At 45.3% G+C, this 17,343-nt stretch overlaps 1 protein-coding gene across 4 annotated transcripts in view; it reads right to left on the bottom strand.

Moving 5' to 3' along the window:
- Positions 1 to 17,343, bottom strand: part of EYA2 (EYA transcriptional coactivator and phosphatase 2) — a 261,820-nt gene that overhangs the window by 91,136 nt on the left and 153,341 nt on the right. For all 4 annotated transcript variants that reach the window (XM_081256937.1, XM_081256939.1, XM_081256938.1 and 1 more), the window contains one exon: positions 800 to 867. In XM_081256937.1, coding sequence (XP_081113063.1) covers positions 800 to 867 — 68 coding nt within the window. The remainder of the gene's footprint in view (positions 1 to 799; positions 868 to 17,343) is intronic.

The raw sequence follows: 17,343 nt of genomic DNA on the forward strand, positions 1-17,343 counted from the left end.
AATAAAGACCACATACACATACCCCGAGACTAGGTGACATTTTAGGTTCACGGTGGGGGAGGGGGCATTGTGCAAACACAGTAGCGCCTACACAGCATTAGGGATCCAGAATCTCCTATGAGGGAGTCCTGGAGATGAAATCGAAGAATGCCAATCTTCTTTATCAAGCTTTGCTTACAACAGTCATTGTTTCAAATGTTCGGCCCCACCACAAAGCAGTGCTTCTCAACCCTGCAAGGAGCTCACGGAAGGTTCTTACAGGAAAGGTGCACAAATAGTGCACAGAGTTCCCGTCCACCTTTAGCGGGTTAATTCTTAATTCACTCTCTAAGTGAAACCAAGAGACTCAGACTATTAGCCAGTATCCATCCATCTTCACAGTGTTGACTAAATTCAATCTAACAAGCATTTATAAAGCTCCCACTCTGTGTCGGGCACTCGACACTGGGATGCAGAGGCGAAGAAGATATCATTTCACCCTGGAGAAGCTTGGGGTCTGGTGAAAGACCACAGGTTACTGCATCCATCCATCCCAGATTCAACGGTCAATGGGTGTCTTAGACTCAGATCAAGATGGAACATATAACGCAGCCCATGTCATCTTGGAAATCTGCCAGCAATTCCAATTTCTCTGCCTCCACACTGTATCTTTCCAATGGCTGTTGGTACAGTCTGGCCCCTGTGTTCTCCAAATCCAGGGCATCAGAGACACGGTTTCTGGTAGGGCTCATAGGTACAAGGGGGCTCTCTGCGTGCCTGGATTTAAGGGGACTATTTAAGGGTGGGGAGCTCTGCCTACCTGGTGCACAGTTCCAAAGCCAGCTGCGTTGGTCAGTCCATTTGCTCCTTGATAGATCCCTGCTGTGCCTGCAGGAAGGAGGGACAGATGAGGTGTTTTACAGTCAGAGAGGGACACGGAGGAGAAAGACACAGCAGAAAGGTGGGGTCTTTGAGGTCCTCCGACAGGTCGGGATGGAACCTGTGACTCTGGCACCTCTCTGAACCTCAGTTCTCTCAACGAATTAATGAATAACGTGAATAGTATTTTAATTAATAATACATTAATAATATTAATGAATAAAATATAGATAACACCTTCAAAGGATTCTGGTGAGAAATAAATCTTTTAAAAATGGAAGTATAGTTAATTTGCAATGTTGTGTTAGTTTTAGGTGTACAGCAAAATGATTCAGTTATACATATATGTATCTATTCTTTTTCAGATTATTTTCCATTATAGGTTATTACAAGATGTTGAATAGAGCTCCCTGTGCTGTACAGTAGGACCTTGTTGTTTGTCTATTTTATATCATTTTAACCACTGTTAAGTGTATTAAGTGGCATTAAGTACATTCACAACGTTGTGCAACCGTCACCACCATCCATCTCTAGAACCATGTGCCCATTAAACAGTAAGTCCCATTTTACCCCCTCCCCTCAGCCCCTAGCAACCACCATTCTACTTTCTGTCTCTATGAATCTGGCTACCCTAGGGAACTCATATAAGTGGAGTCATACAGTATTTATCCTTTTGTGACTGGCTTATTTTACTTAGTATAGTGTCTTCAAGGTTCATCCATGCTACAGCATGTGTCAGAATTTCCTTCCTTTTTAAGGCTGAATAATATTTCATAGTGTATATATATCCCATTTTTGTTTATCCATTCATCTGCTGACGGCCACTGATTTGCTTTTGCCTTTTTGCTGTTGTGAATAATGTTGCTATGAACACAAGAAGTATACAAATGTCTCTTTGAGACCCTGCTTTCAATTCTTTTGGGTATATACACAGAAGTAGAATTGCTGGGTCATTTGGCAATTCTATTTTTAACTTTTTGAGGACCCGCCATACTGTTTTTCCACAGTGGTTGCATCATTTTACATTCCTACCAACAGTGAGCAAGGGTTCCAATTTCTCCACATCCTTGCCAACACTTATTTTGTTTTTTTTTAAAATTGTAGCCTTTCTAAAGAGTGTAAGGTGGTAATAATTATGTTTTGAATTAAATGAATGAGTGTAATGACTTCTCCTCTTTGAGCTTCAGTTGTCCCACCTGTAAAATGGGGATAAAAGTGATACTACGGGTTTCCCTGGTGGCACAGTGGTTGAGAGTCCGCCTGCCGATGCAGGGGACACGGGTTCGTGCCCCGGTCCGGGAGGATCCCACATGCCACAGAGCGGCTGGGCCCGTGAGCGATGGCCACTGAGCCTGCGCGTCTGGAGCCTGTGCTCCGCAACAGGAGGGGCCGCAACGGTGAGAGGCCCGCGTACCGCAAAAAAAAAAAAAATAAGTGATACTACTACTACTACTAGAAAATGCTACTTAGTGAATGAATGAGTAAATGAATGAATGAGTGTGGTGTCATTTCAGGTAGGGTAGTCAGGGAAGACCTCTGAGATGACATTTGAGCTGAGCCAGGAATGATAAGAGGAAGCCAGTGATGGAAACATCCTGGGGGAAGAGTATTCACAGACACTGAGGTCAAAGACCCTGAGGTAGGGATTAGCTTGACAGGTTAAAGAAAGAGCAAAAGGGTCAGTGGAGCAGGAGCCCAGAGAAAGAAGAGGGCGGTGACAGCAATAACAGCAGCGAGCTCGTGTGTGTCAGGGCTTCTCACGGGGAAAGTGAGCGGAGAAAAAGGTTAAGTAGCATGCTCAAGGCAACAGAGATAGTGAGTGACAGCCGCTGGGGCTGGAACCCGGGCAGTCTGGCTCAAGTCTGCATTTTCAACATGACTCTAGACTGTCGTTGCCGCTTCTTTTTAGAACTGTTTTTTGGGATATAGTACTATACAATTATATACTATACCATTTATACACTATACAATTCCTCCATTGTAAAAATGTCACTTTTTAAAGTAAATTTCCTTTTTAAAGTAAATCGCTATAATTGTGCAGCCATCACCATGATGCAGTTTTAGAACATTTCCATCACCCCCAAAGTTCCCTCTGCCTGTCTGCAGTCAACCCCCACTCCCATCCCCAGCCTCAGGCAGCACTTGATCTGTTGCTTATTCTAGAGTTTGCCTTTTCTAGATATTTCTTAGAAACAGGATCATTACAACATGTATTTGTGTCTGGCCTCTTTCCCTTAGCATCATGCTTTAGAAGTTCATCCATGTTGTAATATGCATTAATAATTTATTCCTTTTTATTGCTGAATAGTATTCCAGGCTATGGGTGGACCACATCCCATTTTTGGCTATTATGGATAATGCTGCTATAATTATTTGCATACAAGTCCTGTGTGGATATATGTTTCCATTTCTCTTGGGAGGATCCCTAGGAGTAAGACTGTGGAGTCATGTGGTAAGAGTATATTTCACTTTTTAAGAAATGGCCAAACTAAAAAAAAAAACCCAAAACAAAAAAACAAAACCCACAAAACCCCCAAACAAAAAAGGGAATTCCCTGGCAGTCCAGTGGTTAGGACTCCGCACTTTCACTGCTGAGGGCCCAGGTTCAATCCTCAGTCAGGGAAATAAGATCTTACAAGCTGCATGGCACAGCCAAAAAAAAAAAAAAGAAACGGCCAAACTGTCTTCCAACGTGTCAGTGCCATTTTACATTCCTACCAGCAATGTATGTTTTATATTCCCACCAGCAATGGAAGAGAGTTCCACTTTTCCAGCACTTGGTATGTTCAGTCTTTGTGATTATAGCTATTCTAGTAGGTGTGCAGTGGTATCTCATTTTGGCTTTAAGTAGCATTTCTCTAATGACTAACCATGTTGGGCATCTTTTCATGTGTTTATCAGTCATGCATCTTCTTTGATGAAGGTCCATTCAAATCTTTTTCCCACTAAAAAAAAGGTTGGGCTTGTCCTCTTAATACTGAATTGTAAGAGTTCCTTATATGTTCTGGAAACAAGTTCTTTATCAGACATATGATTTACAAATATTATCTCCCAGTCTGTAGCTTGTCTTTTCATTTTCTTAATGGTGTCTGTTGAAAAGCAAAGCAAAAGTTTTAGTTACCAATTTTTTATCATGAATCTTGCTTTTGCTGCCTAACCCAAGGTCATAAAGATTCTTTCTTATGTTTTCTTCTAAAAATTTTATAGTTTTGGGTCTTACATTTAGGTCTATGATATAATGTAAGTTAATTTTTGTGTACAGCGTGAGGTAAGGGTCTAAATTAATCTTTTTGCATATGGCTATCCAGTTGTTCCAACACAACCGTAAAAATTTATCCTTTCCCTCACTGAATTACTTGAAACCTTTATCAAAAATTAATTGACAATATACAGAATTGATAAACAACAAGGCCCTACTGTATAGCACAGGGAACTATATTCAACATCCTGTGATAAACCATAATGGAAAAGAATATGAAAAAGAATATGTATATATATAACTGCGTCACTTTGCTGTACTGCAGAAATTAACACATTGTAAATCAACTATACTTCAATAAAATTAAAAAAAATTAATTGACAATAGATGTGAGAGTTTATTTCTGGACTCTCTATTCTTTTCCACTGAGATATCTATCCTATACCAATTCCATCCTGTCTTTTTAAAACATTTTTATTTTATATTGGAGCACAGTTGGTTAACAATGTTGTGTTATTTCAGGAGTACAGCAAAGTGATTCACTTATACATATACACATATCTATTTTTTTTCAAATTCTTTTCCCACTTAAGGGGGAACAGAATAATAACTTAGGTTATTACAGAATATTGAGCAGAGTTCCCTGTGCTATACAGTAGGTCCTTAATCCTGTCTTGATTACTGTAGCTTTATAGCAAGTTTTGAAACCAGCTAGTGTAAGTTCTCTAACTTTTTCTTTTCCAAGATTGTTTTGGCTTCTCAGTATAAACTTGGCATTTACATATTAATTTTTGAATAAGCTTGTCAATTTCTATTGGCTAGGAAAAGTGGCACAACATTTTTCAAGAGTTATCAACTCAGAATTCTATATCCTTCAGAAATGAAGGGAAATCAATATATTCTAGAATGAAGGAGATCTAAGAGAACATGTCACTATAGATCTACCCTGAAATAATGGATACAGGAAGTTCTTGAAAGAGACAGGAAATTTTAAAAATTAAAAAAAAAAAAAAAGGAATCTTGAAACATCAGGAAGGAAGAAAGAAAAAGAAAAAGAGTGAAAATACTGTATGGGTAAATAAAGTCTCTTCTCCAAGAGGTTATACCAGTAACTCAATATACTAGGTTCATAACAGTTTGCTATTACATTTTAGGAATTACTTTTTCCAATGTGTTTTATAATTATATAAAACATTGAAATGGTTCTAAAGTTAAATTGACAAAATAAACTAACCATATCCTTATCCAGAGGTGAGGGGGATTATGTCCCGGGCACTGGGAAGGCAGTGGAGAGGTAAGCTGCCAGTAAGTGCTTTCACTGGGAGCCTGGGGGGCACAGGGAAGGGTTCCGAAATGCCAGCTGGTGAGGGGTGGAGCCAGGGAAGGCTCCCTGGAGGAAATGGCATCTAAACTAATCTCTGGAGGATGAGTAGGAGTTAGCCAGGTGAAGAGAGCAAGAACCAGGAATACCGCCACACCTGGGCATCCCCTCCTGATCTTCATTACATGTGTAACAGAGAAGAGCAAAATTTGACTCCATGTTGGATCTGTTTCTTTTACTTTAACCTTTGCTTTTCGTTGCTTTTGTTATTATAATCTGCCTCAGGGAACCCTGCCCCTCTGCCTGAATACTAAACTAAAGGGTCTTTGTTCAGCTCATAGGGAGACAATCTGACCCTGCCTACCTGTGAATGGCTGCAGAAAAGAAGAAATTAAAACATCCCCTCACCAATGCTGGCCAAGCCAGGAGATGTTTTGCAAGACTAAAGGCCGTACACAGGCCTCTCACTGTTATGGCCTCTCCTGCTGCGGAGCACAGGCTCTGGACGCGCAGGCTCAGTGGTCATGGCTCACAGGCCCAGCCGCTCCGTGGCATGTTGGATCTTCCCGGACCGGGGCACGAACCCGTGTCCCCTGCATCGGCAGGCAGACTCTCAACCACTGCACCACCAGGGAAGCCCCTAATGGCCTTTTTACTTTACTTTCTCACCTCCTCCCCCTCTCTCTGTTCTATAAAAGAAACTGGCATCCAGACCTCAATAAGATGGTTTTTGGGGACACTAGTCTGCCATCTTCTCCTTCTGCCGGCTTTCCGAATAAAGTCGCTATTCCTTGCCTCAACACCTTGTCTCCCGATTTATTGGTCTGTCGTGCGGCAAGCAGAGTGAGCTTGGACTCGGTAACACATGGAGGCCTATCTAAAACACAGAAACCAGAGAATTTGTCCACACTAGGATGGCATGATGTGCTGGAATCCCATTCGTTCCTCAATGGCCTGTCCAGACACATCTGGCAGAAAGTCTAGGCCAGCCTATTCCATTCAAGGTCATTTTTGGGGTCCTGGTTATCATGGCAACTCTACCTGCTAAATCATAGGAACATGCTTGCCTTAGGAAGTCCTTCTGGATGCAGTGTTTTCTCTCCTGATTTCTCTTATCTTTTATGGCAACCTTCTGAATAATGATATAAGGCAGGTTTGGAAATAAACAGGCCACAGTCTTGTCCCTTGGTATTCTTTCTCCAAAATGGCCTCTTGTTTGTTTTCATTTTATGACCCAGGGGCATGAGAAGAATGGACAGTTGGACAAACTGCAGTGTGCTGAGGGCAGTCCCAGAACCCCTGCAGTGAGAGAGCCCTCCCATGCCAGAGAGGACACTGAGGAAGGGGGCACGTGGTCCCAGAAATCTCGTGCCACGCATGCGGTTTGCAAATGGACCCACCTGGCGCTGCAATATTAAACGCTGACCTCTTGCCTCCATCTGGCTGGTGGAAGGCCTGGTGAGGGCTGCGGAAGGCAAGGACGAGATGAGGAAAACATCCTCTCTTAAGGTGATGATGGTGGCAGCTCCTGCTGGGGCCCCTCCAAAATCCATTCATTCCTTCTCTCTCATATTAATAGAATCTCTGCTTTCAAGCTGCGCACATGGCCAATTAGAATAAGCACTACATTTCCCAGCTTCCCTTGTGGCTGGTGTGGCTATGTGATGCGTTCTAGAGAAGGGAAGAGGGATAAGTAATGTGTGTGCAACTTCCTGGTTGTGCCCTTAAAGGGCAGAGGCAGGTTCTTCCTTTCCTGGGAATGGAGCTATCTTGGACCACAGAGCTGAGCAACTAGACATAGGAGCTTGGACCCCTGCCACATTTGCAGACCAGAACCATCACGTAAGTTTGGACTTTTAGGTGAGAAAGAAATGCCCTTCTTTCTTATTGAAGACATTGTAATTTTGTGTGTCATATCAGAGAACTGCTTTTTCTTTGGTTGACTGGTTTTCTTGGGTTTTAAGTAAAAGTAGACTTTCACTGCCTGGCTCAGTAAAACAATTTTTTTTTTAGAAATATTTGTTTTTTTCATTTTTTTTTCTTTAAAATATTTATTTATTTATTTGGCTGTGTTGGGTCTTAGTTGTGGCATGCAGGATCTTTGTTGTGGCGTGTGGGATCTTTGTTACAGTGCACAGTCTTCTCTTTAGGTGTGGTGCATGGGCTCCAGAGCGTGCGGGCTCAGCAGCTGTGGTGTGTAGGCTCTAGAGCTCATGGGCTTAGTTGCCCTGCAGCAAGCGGGATCTTAGTTCCCCAACCAGGGATCGAACCTGCGTCCCCTGCATTGGAAGGCAGATTCTTTTTTTTTTTTTTTTCTTTTTGTGGTACGCGGGCCTCCCACTGCTGTGGCCTCTCCCGCCGCGGAGCACAGGCTCCGGACACGCAGGCTCAGCAGCCACAGCCCACGGGCCCAGCCGCTCCGTGGAATGTGGGATCTTCCCAGACGGGGGCATGAACCCATGTCCCCTGCATGGGCAGGCGGACTCTCAACCACTGCGCCACCAGGGAAGCCCGGAAGGCAGATTCTTAACCACTGGACCACTAGGGAAGTCCCTCAGTAAAACGATTTTTTTTTTTTTTTTGGTACGCGAGCCTCTCACTGTTGTGGCCTCTCCCGTTGTGGAGCACAGGCTCCGGACACGCAGGCTCAGCGGCCATGGCTCACGGGCCCAGCCGCTCCGCGGCATGTGGGATCTTCCCGGACCAGGGCACGAACCCGTGTCCCCTGCATTGGCAGGCGGGCTCTCAACCACTGCGCCACCAGGGAAGCCCAGTAAAACGATTTTTAAGTGGATGGTCATTCATTCATTCAACAATCATTTCCAAGTGATGTACCAAATATTACTGTGTCAGGCACTTTTCTAGTACAGTAAGCAAGGGTTGACATGTTCGGAGAGGACAGACGGAACACTGCTGAGTGAACAGATACACGAGGAGATGATTCCAGACAGATCAAAACACAGTGATGCATGAGCGCAGCCTTACTGAAATGTGGACTGAGGACTGGGGCCTGCCCACAAACTGGTAATTACCAGTTGGTGATGAGATAAATACAAAAATTGAGAGCCAGTGTGTAGAGCTGTCTGCTGAATCTGATAATAAAAAATCAGGGCTTATAATTTGCATCTTTAAAGTAAGTTCTATTGTTTCTCAATCTTTTTTTCATTATTGCCACGCTTCTCCCCCCCATCCTTTTTAGATTCCTTCAGTCTCCCCTCTCTCTATAAAATTTTAATATTACAGATATACTACATATCTGTTTATATTTTATACTTTACTATGTTTATTTTAATATATATTTAATACTTAATATATATTTATATTTAAATACTTACATATAGGTGTGCTTAGCACAAAAAGAGGAAGATGTTTTTGCCGCCCTGAGAACCAATTTTTGTCCCCTTTGGGTCATACCTTCCCCATCGAGAATGGCTGTTCTAGTGATTCATTTTTATTGTGTTTTACACTAAATTAAGGAAAAAACCCTGGTCCTTCACCCCAGAGAGTATGTGAAGTACTGGGTGATACAGCACCTCGAGGTGGCCCTCTGTATCAAGTAAAGACATTTCCAGAATTGGATGCTGTTACATATAGTGACCTGTTTAATGCTGCTGTTCACCCTCCACGGTAGAAATTGTTATTCAGTTTACAGAAACTCAGTGTTGGAAGAGTTCCACGGCTTGCCCAACCACATCTGAGCTGAAAACTGCTGCTCCTTCACATCTACTAGGTTGACCATAAAAAACCCAAAAAACCACAAAGCAGAAAATAACGAGAGTTGGCGAGGTTGTGAAGAAATATGAAGCCTCGTACATTATTGGTGGGAATATAAAAGGGTGAAGCCACTGTGGAAAAGTCTGAAGATGCCTCACACCGTTAAACATAGAATTACTATATGATCCAGCAATTCCACTCCTGGGTATGTGCCCAAAAAAACCTGAAAACAGGTGCTCAAACAAAAACTTGTTCACAAACGTTCACAGCAGCACTATTCTCAATTGCCAAAAGGTGGAAACAACCCGATGTCCATCAACTGATGAAAGAATAAACAAAATGTGGCATATCTACTCAATGGACTATTATTCAGCTATAAAAAGGAATGAAGTATATGCTAAAACATGGATGGATCTCAAAAACATTATGCTAAGTGGAAGAAGCCATACACCAAAGGCCACGTATTCTATGATCCGATTTATATGAAATGTCCAGAATAGGCAAATCCATCGATACAGAGAGTAGGTTAGTGATTGCCAGCGGCTTGTGGGGAAGGCGGAATTGGGATTGAGAGCTTAACGGGTATGGGGTTTCCTTTTGGGGTGAGGAAAATGTCTTGGAATTAGATAGAGGTGGTGGTTGCCCAACATTGTGAATGCACTAAACACCACTGAACTGTATGCTTTAACATGGTCAATGGTTTAATTCTAAGTTATGTGAATTCTATCTCAGTTAAAAACAAAACAAAACTGCTGCTTCTGCTACCTCCCAATATTGTCTCCACAGCCCATCTCCCAGGCAGCAGTAAAGGAAGGAAGGGTACAGAGGGGCCCCGAAACATGATGACACCCGCCTCGGCCACAGCCCTGGACACGCCCCACCTCGAGCCCCGAGAGAAGAGGTAATAGCTGAGTCTCGTTCCTTCTACCCACCCCGATTTCAGGGAGAAATTCTTGTCCCTACCCTCCTTGGGACCAACCTCGTGTTCCCTTTTCATGTTCTCTTTCCCTTTGTTGGCAGTATTATGGCTCCATCATAACCAGGCTGCCAAGATTCTCCGCAGAAGGTTCTTCTGAACAAAGGTCGGACAAGCTGGTCCCGCCCCCCAGGCAACACACACCGCTTTCTGAGATCATCACACAGCTCTCACATGCAGGGGCCGCTTTTCCGATATGGGTGAGATTTGGGATCTTTCAAATGTTGTCAGTTCAAAAAGATCCGTCCTTCCTTTATTACAGCTGTCAAGAGGAGAACTGGGTTCCCTTAATTACACTCTGTGTAAATTGGGAAGCGAACATGCTTATGGTGTGGTTCTTGCACACGATACTGAGCCTTCTTGTTTGCCCAAATCAACTGCATAAAAGAGCTGGTAGGGCCTCCCTGGTGGCGCAGTGGTTGAGAGTCCGCCTGCCGATGCAGGGGATACGGGTTCGTGCCCCGGTCTGGGAGGATCCCATATGCCGCGGAGCGGCTGGGCCCGTGAGCCGTGGCCGCTGGGCCTGCGCGTCCAGAGCCTGTGCTCCGCAACGGGAGAGGCCACAAGAGTGAGAGGCCCGCATACCGCAAAAAGAAAAAAAAAAAAAAAAAGAGCTGGTGCCTGCCTGTGATACGGGAGACTTACCCGCAAACCTGGCACCAGACGTGCAATCGAGAGGGCACTTCGGAGAGGCCTGTGACATTCCAGAGCAGATTCTACATGGTGGATTAGACAATCAGAAATTGTATCTATAGGGATATGTTTAATGGAGAGATACAAAAGAAAATGCGGAGAGGTGTGAACTTTCTGGGTGTTTCTCCTCAACTTTCGCACTGAGAAATCGCTCCTGTGGTGTGTCTGACGTGGATGCTTTAATTCCACTCTTCCTTCCTCCACCGGGTAGCTCGCACCATGCCATCACAAGTGAGAGGTGGAAAGCAAATCCGGGATCAGAGGGGGAAGGTGTGTCAGGGCCACGCTCTGATACACTTTGGGACTTCTCCTCCCAGATGGTCACACCAGGGTCTTGGACCCTGAGACTGGATGCACAGCATAGGCAGAAGAAGAAGAAAGATGTAGCAGAAATGAGTTATCTCAGCTCTTCTGATCCAACATGTAGGTTCCAGAGTCTGGGAGGATTTGACATGCAGGCTAATGCTTCTTGAACTCTCTGTAAAGGACTGGTTTTTAACCTTTCGGGGAAGAAGATGTGACAATTCATGGTGTGATTCAACAGCTCCAAAACTGCCCTACACCCTGTGCTAGGAGACGAGTCTACGATCACGTGCTTGAATGTTGGGGCAATAGCGAATCACTGTGAAAGTTTCTCACTCCAGTCCCGTATTTATGTTATTACAGGCCACAAGTCTGTGGACTGACCCCACTTGGCAGGCCAACTAAGAATGAGGTTGAGGTAGGTAAGAAATAGAAGGAAAGAAGGCTTTTTTTTTCTCCAGGTGTGGGGTGGAGGGGGGAGGGAGATGCAATTCTCCTGGTTAGAGAAACAGGGCAGAGCAAGAGGGAAGGGAAAAGAGTGAGTGGAGTAGGACAATGAGGATGAGTGGGAGTCGTGGAGCAGAGGGATTCTATTCTCTGCACCCGCCTACAGCTGCTGAGAAAGCAGCAAGACCCCCAAATCAGAAGTGGCTGTGCGTGCTGAGTCTAAGGTCGGCAGCACGCAAAACCTTACAGGCCCAGCGGGGGAAGGAGGCCAGAGGAGCTGGTGCAGACACAATGAAAAATGGTGACTGACGCACAGTTCTGGTGTCGGGGAACAAGAGGGGGTGGTGTGGACTGTGGCAAACTGGAATGCACAGTTTCCATCTAAGAGGGCAGCAGTTTGTGGCAGACGCCACTTGGTTCCCCAGGAAGCACTCCCAATTCCTTTCTGCCTGGCAGCTTCAGGACGGCCATGTAATCTAGCTCTGGCCAAGGGGGCTTCTGGGAGAGACGTTTCTTTTGTTCCTCTGCCGGATCCTCCCCTAGATTATGTGAGGATGTAACGTCTGGAGTTACAGCAGCCATCTTGGAACAGGAGGTCCCAAACATAAAAGCAAAAAGCCCACCTGCTAAGGCAGAAGCAGTAAAAGGATGAAAAGAACTTGGTCCTTGAAGATAAAATCGAGCTGACAAACAACCTCGGGGGTCTAGACTTGTTAAACACACAGTAAGTACCATTATGGTTTAAGCTGCTGGGAGTTGGGCTTTTTGTTCCTTGCAGCCCAAAGCATTCCTAACTGATACAATACTACTTAGCTCCAGCTGACCCTTGTCACCTAGAAATGTGAGTCGAATGTAGCCAGGGCTTCTTATTTTTCCAAACAAGTCAGAAATCTGGATTTGTATATAAAATGTCCCGATTTTTAAATGTAGGCAACAAAGTAGTTGGACAAAACAAAAACAAAACAAAATTAAACAAACAAAAACATGATTGCAGGGTGGGTGAGGCCTATGGGTTTTCAGTTTGTGATCTCTGGTCTAGGAAGACAGAGCAATAAAAGATTCCTGTGCCCACGATGTGGCAAAGACACAGAGATGAAGAGCCCCAGACCCAAAAGGGCCACATGGACCAAGACAGTGGATGACCCAGCAGCAGCCTGGGCCCCAGTGATGGAAGACGGGATGGGACCCTGCTCCCACAACACACTGGCACTAGGCAAGATCCTGGAACCATGGTCAAAATTCTGGAGAGTTTGGGGAAAGCCCTGAAACACTAAGATAAAACTTTCTTACCAGCCCAGGGGGATGGTGGCTCAAAATACAAATCCTGTTGACATGCTGAAAATAAAGTCAGTTCTAGTTTTTAAGCCCCTTAAGCTTGCAGACTGAGATTTATATCTACTATACAAGGAACCGAGGAATTCTTTATGTCCCTGGAACCATGCCTCCACCAACGTCAGAGAACCTGTGTGGACAGCATCCTCTTTGGCCATCCTGCAAAAGGTCAGGTGCTGATGAGTTCATTCAAGTTCACTGCACCTTTTCCTCATGAGTGCACCCAAGACCTCTCTTTTTAAAAATTTGTTTCCGGTCACTCTCTGTCACTCCATAGGTGTGTGTTTGTGCATATCCTTTTGTTTCTGTGTTCTTGCAAAAAGTGCACTAGTGTTTTGTGGGCAGGTATAATTTCTGTAAATTCTGTGTGTTGCATTTCTCAGTTTTTTTCACCCAGCGTTAGGTTCTTACCTTTGTGACTGTGGGTACATCTCGCCTGTTGGGCTGGCAGCTGCCCAGCCCTCCCTCGTGCGCTTTCTCCTTATCTCTCCTGCTCCCTCCTCCATCCAGGAGAGGACCTGGGATACCTTCATCTCCGCCCACCACAAACAAGGCTGCTGTGAACATCCTTGGACCTCTTCCCTCGTGGCCTGTGTGTGCGTTCACTCGGGATGTATCCCCATGAGTGGGACTGCTGGGTCCCAAGGTCGAACAGACCGAGTTTCCCTAAGGGCTGAGTGACTGCTCTCGGCACGGTTGCCTGGTGCATCTTCCCACCGGCAGTGGCGTCGGGTCCCCTACCCCCGCATCCCCACCAGCAGCTGGCATCATCCCACTTGCTAATCTTTGCTACCCTACTAGGACCAACATGTTATCTCATTTATTGTCTTTAATTCACATGTCTCTGATTACTGGTGACTCTGCACATCCCTTCTTGCGCTTGTTGCCTTCTGGGTTTCCTTTTTAAGGAGATGGTGACAGTCACCAATGAAAACCTCTCCTCCCTCTCCTGGGCCAAGCTCAGCTTTAACTGAACCTAAGCCCTTAGAAACTTCAGTTACTGACGTTAGCAGCTGGACTAATAATAATAATGGCCTCCATTTATTGAGCACTTACGACCTTCCCCAGGGCTGGTCATTTTACATGCATTATCTTTAAAAATTTCCATCACAACCCTAAGAAGGAGGTCCTATTAGGAAGTGACAGAGCGGGGTTCAAGCCCAGGTCAGCCTGACTCCAAAGCCCAGGCTCCCAGCCTGTGCGCAGCCCAGCCTTCCAAGCAGCTGTGGAAATAGCACAGGTCACTGCCATCCTGATTTCACTGTTACCCATAGGTCTGACATGCCATCCCAAGCAAAGGAAATCTCACGGATAATCCCAATGAACAAGCATCCCCTCATCAACGTTACTTGCTTTGGAATCCATCTTACAATTTCTTTCCCTACAACGAAGGGACCTACTTGATTAGGTCCACAGTGACACTCAAAAACAGGTACCTGTTCAGCAATTAAGTCTGACTGCTGCCATTATTCAAATAAAGTTGAAGAAAACATACCAGGACTGCAAGTGAAAAAGGTCTGGATATGCAATTGGGGGAGGGGGGTGATATAAAAAGTCGTCAGCAGGTAATGTATAACAGAGAAGAACCACAAGTAGAGAGAGGTGAGCCCGGGGCAAAAACCCACCTGCTCAAGTACCCCAGCCATGGCCCAGGTTCCAAAAAGGGACAAACCACAGCTCTTCATAGGTCAATTTTCTGCTTCTTTTCTTTACCCAGAATCCAAAGTGGTGAAGGCAAAGACCTGGCAAGCCCTGGCCCCGCCCTTTACCTACTGTGTTCATGCATCCAGGCATTCATTCATTCATTCAATAAATGTTTGCTCAGTGCCTCGTATGTGCCAAGATTTCTATCTTGAGAAAGAGCTGGGTCCCGTCTTCTTGGATCTAAGAGCCTGGAAGGGGTGGACGACAATGGCAAATCCATATGTAATTGATATTTGCCCTGGTGACTATGGAAAAGTGGTTGAAATTTCTAAACCTCAAGTTTCCTCATCTGTAAAACGGAACTGAGCACACTTTAATTGATTTATTATGAGGATTCTGTGAGATAAGGCTTATGAAAGGCAGAGCCCAGCACAGAGTAAGTGTTCAATAAATGGTAGCTGGGATTATTACTCTCTGCATGTTCATAGTCACTGCCGGAGGTATCAACAATGCTAGTATTTCACTGATCCACCATTTAAAAAATATTCAGGGGAATAAAAACATCCAAGGAAAGTTAAAAACAAAACAAAACAAAACAATTTGGATAGGGACGAACAGCAGATCCCAAATGAAAACAAAGGATTTTGGGGGGGACCCAGATCGAGCTCTCAGCTCTGAGACCCACACTTGATCCATATGCCAGGAAGGGAGGCTCCCATGTCCATCCTGCTGATGCTGAGTCGGCTAGCCCATTCTGCCATCTTAAAAAATCCAAACACGCCCCCAGCGCCTGTCCTCCTGCATCTTTGCTCCACATGGAGTCCAGCCCACATCTGTGTTTAATCAAATCAGTTGCTAAATGTCACAATGGCCTCATTCACAGGTAGCATAAAGCATATTTAACTGGTAATAAAACAATCCACATTCCTGAGAATGCCATTTCAGATAGGCTGTCCTGTCACTGCGTCTCTGCCACACGAGTCAAAATAATGCCGGAGCAGAGATGGGGGAGAAGGGGGCCAAGAAGGGTGATGATGCTATGAGGAGAAAGCGATCACGTACAGATCCACATGTGCCGGTGTGGGAAGATGTCCGACAGGCAGTGCTAGGTGACAAATGGCAAAAAGATGCAGAATCATGAGGCTGTTATGAGCACACACTAGACACAACGTTGATATTTGTTCATTTCAGTAGAAGACTGATAAAGCTGGAGGGCCTCTTAGAGGAGGTGGCAGTTGAGCAGAAGCTAAATGGATGAGAAAGAGCCAGCCACGTGAAGGGCTGGGGAAAGAGCTCTCCGGGTTGGGGGCAACAGCAAAATGTAAAGGCCCTGAGGTAGGAAGAACAAAAAGAAAGCCAGTGTGAGTGAAATGGAGAGGACTGGGGGGCAGTCTGCACGATGAGGTCAGAAAGGGTCTTCAGGGGCTGAATCAGGCTAGGCTTGGCAGGGGGTAGTTACAGCAAGGCACTGGCATTTATTTCTGATTGCAATGGGAAATCCCAGAGGGGCTTTCAAGCAGGGGAGTGGCATGATCTGGTACAACACGGGAAAGGACTGACTGTGTGACTTCTACACTCAGGGTGGTGGAAACAGATCAGGGGGTCACAATGGATCCCAAGACCAAACGCATTATTCTTACTGCCAAGTATCTCTGGAGAGATTCTTGAGAATGGTAACCCATAAAGATCAGAGATTCTGAAACACGTTATATTGTGGGAGAGAAATTTTCACAGATATCAAGTGCCTAGGGAAGGCACTAAGGTTAGACATGCCTTATATTGCCCTGGCGGAAATTTGGCAGGAACGGAGTATGCGACCCAGCTTGGACCAATCAGTGCATCACATTCCCCTGAGCACAATGATTGCTTTAGGGGAGTGCATCTGAACTAAGCAGGTCCAAATGACAAGGAATCTCAAGATGTTGTACGGTAAAAAGGCTGGAGCTGCTGCAGCCACCTGGTCACCATGAGGGTACTTGGCATTTACATGACTGCCCTCCTCCAAAAAGAGATAACATACCCATTTTTCAATGACTAGGTATGTAAAAAATGTCTGTTGAAAGAACAGATGAATGACTGAATCATCACCTTTGATGCTCTCCCCCCCTCATAGATCTAAATACCAACACTAATTTCTGTGAATAGGACCTCGAGAATACCCTGCAAGTCTATCCATTTTTCTCCATCTTCACCACCACCACCTCCATGCCTCTATCATCTCTTTGCCCAGGGTATGTGTAGTTTCTTCACTGATCTTCCTGCATCCACCCTGACCCTGGTTCAATTCCTTATCCTCAAAGCTGCTCTTTTCCAGATCAGTACAGCCTCCCTGGCTTCCCCTTGTTTTTTTTTTTTTTTTTTTTTTTTGCGGTACGCAGGCCCCTCACTCTTGTGGCCTCTTCCGTTGCAGAGCACAGGCTCCGGACGCGCAGGCCCAGCGGCCATGGCTCACGGGCCCAGCCGCTCCGCGGCATGTGGGATCCTCCCGGACCGGGGCACGAACCCGTGTCCCCTACATTGGCAGGCGGACTCCCAACCACTGCGCCACCAGGGAAGCCCTCCCCTTGTATTTATAACCTTCCACCATGTCCACAGGCCTTCTGTGACCTGCCTCTTTGACCTTACCGCGCTCCACCTTTCTGCCCTGTTGTGGGTTGAATTGTGTCCCCCAAAAAGACCGATTCAAGTCCTAGCCCCAGGACCTATGAATGTGCCCTTATTTGGAAACAGGGTCTTTGCAAATGTAATCAAGCTAAGATGAGGTCATCCTGGATTAGGGTGGGCCCTGATCCAATGACTGGTGTCCTCATGAGAAGAGAGAAATTTGGACACAGACCAGCAGAGGGGAAAAAGGCC

This window comes from Mesoplodon bidens (assembly GCF_964165515.1).
Source record: "Mesoplodon bidens genome assembly, chromosome: 15".
Lineage (NCBI taxonomy): Eukaryota > Metazoa > Chordata > Mammalia > Artiodactyla > Ziphiidae > Mesoplodon > Mesoplodon bidens.